Source organism: Notolepis coatsorum, assembly GCF_963971535.1.
Source record: "Notolepis coatsorum genome assembly, chromosome: 3".
NCBI classification, from domain to species: domain Eukaryota; kingdom Metazoa; phylum Chordata; class Actinopteri; order Aulopiformes; family Paralepididae; genus Notolepis; species Notolepis coatsorum.
The window spans coordinates 1414094-1423632 of record NC_140167.1 but is presented as its reverse complement, the minus strand read 5'-3'; the positions used below and the strand labels follow the sequence as shown (position 1 = coordinate 1423632).

The window sequence follows — 9539 nt, the reverse complement described above, 5'->3', positions numbered from 1 at the left end:
AACCAAGAATGGAGTATTCAGCTTTCTTCTTAAAAAGCAGTACGCGATGCCAACCCTGACTGCTGTAGGAACATTCTTTGAGAAATGAGGGTTCCATTTTTCAGGTCTCTATCAATTCCCTGCATGAGAACATAAAAGACTATTTCAAATAAACATACCTACATTTACAAATGTACAATAGCAGTCCAAAACAGTATTCTAATCATGGCAGACATGAAGAAATATTTAATTGGATCTACAATACCCTTATTTCGTCTGCAGTCAGTAGACTTACCACGCTGTTTTCTCTGACAGCATTTCTCAGTCTGTAAAAAAGTCAAGGATATGTTGAAAAATTATCACTGTTAGTAAGTAGACTCACACAGTCAACAGAAGAGGGTGAAACGATCCCAATCCATTGTGACATCTTTAGACAAGGCCCCCAATATGGTAAATAGTGTGGCCATCTGACTTTGTGCAGCCTTGTGTCTATCTTTTTCAATCTAGAAAGCATCTGTCTTATGCCAGGATCAGACTACACAATATTTTTGTCTTCGCCAGAAACTACATCGCTGTTCTTTGATTATGTCACACTACAAGGGGTAAAGACACCCATTTGTCGTTGTTCAAATTGTGTAAAGGTCTGGCTGAATTAATGTAGTCTGATCCTGGCATCAAATGTTGTACATCACATTTTCCAACTGAACAATGACAAATCAGAGGTAATTTTATTTGGCCATCCCTGCTCCACTAACGCTTATTTCAGAAGAGGGCAGAAACAAAGTATTTGAAGGTTGGGGAGTTATTGAAAAGCGTACTATCAATAGCACTATAGTAGCATATATAGCATATATAGAGCTAATCGGTCAGACCTAAACTCACCTACGGTATGTACTGGACGAATTGTCAACTGGTCACACCCACAACTGAACAATTCTTTCACACCAGCACATTCTGTATGGTTGTCTTTTTTGCACGTGTGACACTGGATCATGTTTTTTGGCCTATATACACAATAAAAGAAAAAATTAATAATTAGTGATAACATAAATTGTCTTTATCATCCCATTGGAAAAATCTGGTGTATTTTTAAAATGTAAAAAATCTGGTGTATTTTATCTATACCAATACCACTATCTATACTGCTTATCGATACCAATACTTGTCAATACTCTTATTGATACTTCCTAATTTTGTGTCCAAAATAAAAGACATGTTGTGAAAACAATTATCAATAGCTTTTATTATTAGTTTGGGCAAACATGTTTACTTCAGCCAACTTGTATTTGTATTACAGGTACAACTGAAAGTGTCGCTGTGAAACTGATCTGTTTCTTACCCGTTTTGTAGTTGCCCATCTTCCTTTACGTCAGGTTCAACTTCCTAAAACAAACAAGACAAAGAATTTGTTAGGTGTATTATAGTGTAGGTAGGCTCCATAACCTTGCTTTCAAAAGAGATGATTGACAAAATAAAGAGCCTGACTAAATATGCAGAGCTGGCTGTGAGTTCCTTTTACTCTAAATTAAAGCAACCTTTCTGCCAATACCAGAAACCCAGAGTGATACGAACAGAACGCAGACCATGGGACTCTGTAAGTAAGCTCGGCTAATAGCCTTGCATCGACTCACTAGACTACTGGCAAGTACCGTACTTTTCGGACTATAAGCCGCGCGGTGCGGCTTATATGTGACTCGACGTGACCAAACCCGAAAATGTAAAAATCTAAATATTGCTTTTTTGACTGCATTGAAATGTTATTTATCTGTTCCCTTATTTGCTAAACTTAATACAACTTGTAAATGAGTTAATTCTTGTTATTTGTCCGACAGTATTGTGTCCCAATGCTAATTACATATGGTAATTAAACATTAAAACACCTGCGGCTTATAGTCCAGTGCGGCTTATATATGTACACATCATTCAATTTAGCTGCTGCGGCTTATAGTCAGGTGCGGCTTATAGTGCGAAAAGTACGGTATTTCATACCGTATTTATATAAGAACCAAAAGAGAAGTCTGCTCACTCCACCGCTGTCTTGATAACGGAAACGAACAAGACCTGACCCCTTCTACAGATGTTTACCATGGCAACCACTCACTGCAAATATTGTGATTAATTTAAAATATATTTAAAACTAGAAAACTAGCGGGCGGTCAGGTGGCGTAGCGGAGATTGCGTTCGTCACCAACACCGGAGACGCTGGATCCGCCTGTTTGAATCCAGCTCACAGCTCCGGGGTTGTCACCAGCTTGGCTGGCCGTTCACACTAATACAATTGGCAGTATTAAAGGGTGGGAGAAGCTGGTGGGGTGGGCCCGGGTCGTTGTAAACAGCGACTCCTACAGTTCGGTCGGGGCGCCTGCTCAGCGCGGATAGGATCTAATGGGGGTAGTGTGATCCTTCCACACGTTACACCCTCTCAGTGAGAGTCCGCGCTGCCAGGTGAAAAGAAGCGGTTGATTGGCTAGGCGTGTGTCGGAGGAAGCATGTGATAGCCTCCACTCTCCCAGACCGACTGTGGGGGGTAAGTGCGCAGCGACCAGGAAGGGGATTGGGAATTGGCATAACAACTAACATTGGGATGGGAGAAAATCGGAGGAAAAAGGAGGGGGGAAAAGATCAATAAAAAATAAAAAACTAGAAAACTAGATTATAATCTACTGGACATAAAATAATATCACATTTAATAATTTTCAATTAATATGTTTTGTAGCAAGTAGCTTCAGTGATGCAACCATAATTGCAAATGTCTCCGTTCAAGATTTCTCCAGGGTGTCTCCTCATAATATAGTGTGTCTCCGTATTAACTACACAACATCCTGCAATGACTATATTTCTTACCTGTTCTGCAGTCCTTGAGTTCTAAAATATATAATTATTTGGGCCTTTAATTTATAGTTAATAAAATCTGTTGAAATATTAAATGATTACCTGATCTTGACTTGCGAGACAAGCAGCATGGTACATACGAATGGAAATCCACAACTCTTGACCAAGATAGATATTTGCCATAATTTGTCCATTTGCCTCCATCTCTGCTGCCTGCAAGAAAGTATTTGGAGTATAAAAAGAAGTGACAAAATACCAACAATATGTCACACCTACATTACATTTAAATAACATTACAATGAAGAATATCTATATTACATCACTGTGCTTATGCCCACCTCATACAAGATATAGACTTAAACATTTTCCCATTTATATTGTGTTTATTACTCTTCTAATAATCAGTGTTAAAAGCCATGACTTGCAAATATGTCACTGAACAACTTTCTTACACAGCAAACCGCCAGCCCACAGTTGTCGAAGTCTTTTTGCCGCCACTGGGGGGGATAACACACTCTCCAGTTATCCAGGGACCAAACATTCCTGAAGGCACTCCTATAATATTAAAGTTGCCTTTGTTAGACTTCTTGTAAACTATATGACATAAAAACAAAAATAAATTAATCTTAATTACAGCATGTTTGATTGTGACACTACTTACCCCAAAATCTCCATTTCCACATTAGTGATTGACGTGTACATCTCGAGTGAGTCAGACTCGTATCTCTCTGGTGGATCCCTCAAGAACCTTTTACAAAGAATATATTGCAATTAGGGCAATGTTGCCAAATTCTCATTTGTTTATCAAGGTGCAGTGATGTGGAATGATATACAAAATCGAATAGAAACATGTTCCACTTTAAATATATTTAAAAGTAAGCTTAAAAAAGAACTACAAATCCTGTAGTCTATAGTATCCATGTGTATTTGTGTAAAGTCTATTTTTATTTTTTTTCAACATTATAATAGTTGTATAATGCTGTATTGTATGTATCTGTGTGTATGAGAAAGGGATATGCGCATGTGTGTTTGTGCATAATGTGTAATTTTTTTGTGTGTAGTTATCCTATATAGGTTTAAGAGGGGAGGTCGCTTATAAACCCTTGGGGTTTTTTTTTTTTACCTTTCCTGCACATTTTAACTGTTCTTCTTTAGTAGGACCTATTTCCTTGTACAGTATTCATGAATTATTTACTACTTAGCATTAGAACAGAATAGAATAGAAAACTTTATTGCCATTTCAACACATGGTTGGAATGTGTCTAATTTTTCTTTATAAACTATAGTTATATTGCCATATTTGGTGATTGTTTTACAAAAGCAACAGTTAAATTCAGGCTGTGATTTATTGTGATTATACATTTACATTTACATTTAGCAGACGCTTTTATCCAAAGCGACTTACAAGTTCTGCACGACAAGTCATCAGGAAGGGTACAACTCTATCAGCTGAGTATCAATGTTCATCAAAGTGTTGTGTGTTACAGTGTAGGTTAGTTTATTAGGACAAGTGCATGACAGTAAGGTTAGTTAGGGTTAGTTTTTTCTCTCTCATTATTTCAGATAATGGTTGAAGAAGTGCGTCTTTAGTCGACCGCGAAAGATTGGACGGGATTCGGCTGTCCTAACTGGGGTGGGTAGTTCATTTCACCATTGTGGGGCAAGGACTGAGAATAGGCGGCTTCTCTTTGATGACCCTCCCGGAGCTTGGATAGGAGTAGGTCTGAGGCGGCCAGAAGATGCAGAGCGTAGGGGTCTTGAGGGTGTGTAGTTAGAGACCATTGACCGGAGGTAGGCGGGAGCGGTTCCCTTTGCCGCACGGTATGCTAGGTCGAGGGCCTTGAAGCGGATACGTGCAGCAATGGGGAGCCAGTGCAGGTCCCTAAGAAGTGGGGTGACATGGGCCGACTTCGGTATAGGTTTGAGAATTGAGATCAGGCGGGCCGCTGCGTTTTGAATGAGTTGAAGAGGCTTGGTGGCGGTGGCCGGGAGGCCAGTGAGCAGTGCGTTGCGGTTGCAGTAGTCGAGGCGGGAGATGACTGTTGGGGCTTCAACAGTCATGGGGCTTCACATCGGACCAAGCAACGCCCCTTAGCTGTGATATAATCACGATATACAACCTGTCATGACCTATAGCTTAAATATATATGGTAACTGTGTGACCAAAGCTATTTGGTGTGTCTTTTTTCAGTTTGAGCACATGCTTCTCTCACGCTCCGAGGGGGATATAAGTGGCATCTAAATGCAAAACTCTCATATTGAGATTGAAAGGCTCCCATCAGGATGCTCAATGACTATGTAACATTAACCGATCCAGCTATATTCATTGCACACACTCCCTTTAAACAAACACTCACCCTACACTCACTTTAGACACTACACCATATTGTATCTATTACAAACGGATTTGCACTACATCCATACCAAATTTGTGCATTTTTACCTCATTGTTTGCTATTTTTTATTTATTTTTTTACTGTATGAAGCACATTCCCAGGGGGCTCATACAGTAACCACTTTATACGTGACAAATACAAAAAACATGACTTGGTTATTCTTCATTATTCAGTTAGCTAGCTAGTATCACCCCCCCCCCCCCACACACACACCCTTAATGATATAACTCTTATAATATAATGTTGCCTAGATAAGATGGCCAACTCAAAGCCAACTACACACACTGCAAGCTGGATGTATTGATTGATTGATTGAAAAGTTTATTAACAGATTGCAGAATGGGTACAGTACAGTACAGCTCAATACACACAATTGTTAAGGGGATGCAGACCTGAGAAAGACTTTAGTCTTGTTTCCATCAGGGTCCCCCATTTTCAATTCATCATATGACACACACGACATACAGATAGACTGCTACATCTATACATTTATGACATACCAGATGAGCCAATTACTTAAACATTTTCTTCACAAACATAGCCACAACACTGGTAAACAAACTACCCTCCCACTCAGGGCATTATGGGGTAGAACACATAGTAAATGTCCTAACCCAACCCCCTCAAATGTACAGTACTGTCTTCTGTCTATCTGTATGTCATATGTTATGATGAATTGAAAATGGGGGACCCTGATGTAAACAAGACGAAAGTCTTTCTCTGGTCTGCATCCCCTTAACAATTGTATGTATTGAGCTGTATGTACCCATTCTGAAATCTGTTAATAACGTTTTCAATCAATCAAACACAACTACTGTACATTATAACTTAGCCAATAATGCGCGACGTACCCCCCCCCCCCCCCCCCCCCCCCACACACACACACATACACAAGTTAACACAACCTATAACTTTTATATCAGTATAATAAAACTCTCAAAGCCAATGTAGAGTTTGTGCACTCTACCCTCGGGTTTAGGAGAGACATTGTGAATATGATTAGATTTATTGTATAGCCTTAATAAGTAACTTACCAGTCTCGGGAGTTGTACAGTGTTCGACAGGTAACTCCGGTAGAAAAGATGGCTGCCATTCTGAAAATTGAGGAGAAAAGCCAGCCCCGCCCCCAGCCTAGTGAATGAGAAAAGCCTGCCCCTAGTGGAGCAGGACAGTCCCTACACAGTACAGTACACACCATGATCACTGTGATCCACTCCTGCTACATCACTGTGATCCACTCCTGCTACATCACTGTGATGCACTGTACTGCTACATCACATCACTGTGATGCACTGTACTGCTACATCACTGTGATCCACTGTACTGCTACATCACTGTGATGAATGAATGAATGAATGAAAACTTTATTTAACAGATTGCAGAATGGGTACAATACAGTACGGCTCAATACATACAATTGTTAAGGGGATGCAGACCTGAGAAAGACGTTTGTCTTGTTTCCATCAGGGTCCCCCATTTTCAATTCATATAGACATTTATGACATACACAACATACATGACATTTATGGCATAGGGACATATAGGTATTTAGTACTGATATTTGATTGATTGAATTGATTGATTGATTGATTGATTGAAAACTTTATTAACAGATTGCAGAATGGGTACAGTACAGTACAGCTCAATACATACAATTGTTAAGGGGATGCAGACCAGAGAAAGACTTTCGTCTTGTTTACATCAGGGTCCCCCATTTTCAATTCATCGTAACATATATGACATACATGACATACAGATAGACAGTACTGCTACATCTATACATTTATGACATACCAGATTTGCAAATACAGTACTGTTTGTGATACAAAAAGAGTCCAGAAAAAACGAGTATATACATTTGACGTAGAAACTGTACATTGGATTGGGTAGGTGGGGGGGGGGGGACTGTACATTGGAGGTGGTTGGGTGGGGGGGTTGGGTAGGAGTGGGGGGGAGGTTGGGTAGGAGGGGTGGGTGGGGGACACTGTACAACTGTACAAACAAAACTGTACATTGGAATATTGACAAGACCATACTTGGTAATTTACTGTACATTGGAGGGGGTTGTGTTCGGACATTTATAGGGGCCAGTTTCGAATTGCAGTCTCCCTTAGGTGTTTTTTGAGAGTGTTTTTGAAAGTGGGTAGTGAAAACTTTATTAACAGATTGCAGAATGGGTACAATACAGTACAGCTCAATACACACAATTGTTAAGGGGATGCAGACCAGAGAAAGACTTTCGTCTTGTTTACATCAGGGTCCCCCATTTTCAATTCATCAGGACATATATGACATACATGACATACAGATAGACAGTACTGCTACATCTATGTACTGTACTGTACCCATTCTGCAATCTGTTAATAAAGTTTTCAATCAATCAAACAACTCTCAAAGCCAACGTGCACTGTGGTAGAAAAGATCGCTCCTGTGAATTAGAAAAGCCAGCCCCGCCCCCAGCCTAGTGAATGAGAAAAGCCTGCCCCTAGTGGAGCAGGACAGTCCCTACACAGTACAGTACACAAAATGATCTAACTCCTACTGACTAGACCAGTGGGTTCTGTGGTCCTTGAGGGCGAGTTCCTGAAGTGTCCAGCAACATACTGTACTAATGTTTCTTTTTAATTAATTCACTAGAACGTGGCACAATGAGAGTGTGTCATTGGTGCAACATCCAGTGTTCTTCACCATTACAGCAGATGCTCTTTTGGATAAGTCCTTCTGATATCAACTACTCGCTACCCTGGTAGCACACAAACAACATGCCTTAAAGGGGAGGTTTGCCCCAAATGTTCCATCTTACCAGAGTATATCCATCCAGATAGTTTGTGTGATTTGCTAGTTTTGACGATGTCTGTAGAGCTTGTCACTCGATACAAGGTAGCTGAAGGGCACTTGGTTTGTGGCATCAAACGGTTTAGGAAAACTCAAAAGCAATGTCTCATTCTGGAAATCATGACCCAGTTACTCAGGATAAACCAGACCTTGTGAGCAGTTTCATGTAGGAACTATTTTCTACTGATCTACACCCCAATAATGAATGGGGCCTATGTGATTTGCAATGTTGATAACCAGAATCTCTACTGATTCTTAGTTTCTCCTTCATACACACAGTATGTACAGATGGACGATGACATTATTGGAAACTTAAAGCATTTCACCTTGAATTGTGCTGACTCCTATATGGGGGAGATATTCAACAGGTAGCACAAAAGCAATTTGCAACTATCAAAATGAGATTTGATTAAAATGTGTCATTATACAACGAAAAGAAGTTTGACATCTAACCAGTGCAAATGTAACTAAAGTGCAATAGTAACATACAATGCACAGGTGATTAAACTGGTAACGGCTTAATTGGTGATTGCGTTCACATTGATTCTACAGACATCCTTGGAATTCAATAATTATAATAAATATGATATTTGTATCATTAACAATTACGTTGACTCGATTGACTCAACAAGGCATCGTGAGCATTACACACTGCGAATGACGGTGAATAAATAAGAACTAAAGCCAATCGTACGGATAGCTAGTGGAATAGACTAATATTCTATATACGTCTTCTCTATTATTTATTTATTGTTTGTTGTATTTATTTCTTACCTTGCTTAGTGCGCACATCGTAAGAGCCAGTGGACAAACATGCCACTGCGCATCTCACTGTTCACGAGTTGAAACCACACAAATGACTAGCCCCTTTCGTGAGTAAATTAACCTCACCACCTTCCACCTGTTTCCCATCAACTAATTAGACAAAGAGAAAGATGATTGGCTGTCAAACCTGCAGAGCACCTGCATGTAAGAGGCCTGTGAGCTCAGTGTGGGTTCACTGAAGGGCCAGGATTCTACTTTCCACAATAGATGCAAACTATGGCTAAAGCTGTGGTATTTGTTCTAAGGTAAAGTTTTTATCCATTGTGTTGGAATTCCTGACTCAAGTCATATTTAATCTAACTTAGTGTAAACTTATTTTTGTTTAGAGTGGTGCTGTTGTCTTTGCTGGGTGTTGGAAGGCCTCATGCAAGCGGTGAGTTTAACATTTCAAGACCAACCTGATTGTCAGGCTTGTGAATTAATTACGTGATATTGTTTCTTCAACAGCTTACAGGTCTGCATCTGTGACCAATGCTAAAAGTCTTGGAGATGCTACAGGGCCAGAATTGAGCTACCAGCCTTCCTACAGTAGCTCCAATGTTCATGATGAATCACTTATTGGTAGTTATGGGCCAAGCTCAGGTTCCCTCAACAGTTATGATCCCAGTAAATCTCTCAGTAGTTCTGGCTCACATGACCACACTGGTACAGACACTCTAACAAGCTCTGGGT

General features: G+C 40.0%; 1 protein-coding gene across 1 annotated transcript; it reads right to left on the bottom strand.

Moving 5' to 3' along the window:
• Positions 1-253: 253 nt before the first annotated feature.
• On the bottom strand, positions 254-6288 carry LOC311224850 (uncharacterized protein). The gene is made up of 7 exons (XM_084309980.1): positions 6242-6288; positions 3473-3559; positions 3264-3366; positions 2914-3024; positions 1319-1362; positions 862-983; positions 254-305 (listed from the first exon to the last, which is right to left on the bottom strand). The coding sequence occupies exons 2-7, from the start codon at positions 3511-3513 to the stop codon at positions 301-303; spliced, it is 426 nt and encodes a 141-aa protein (XP_084166106.1). The 5' UTR covers positions 3514-3559; positions 6242-6288; the 3' UTR covers positions 254-300.
• Positions 6289-9539: the final 3251 nt, after the last annotated feature.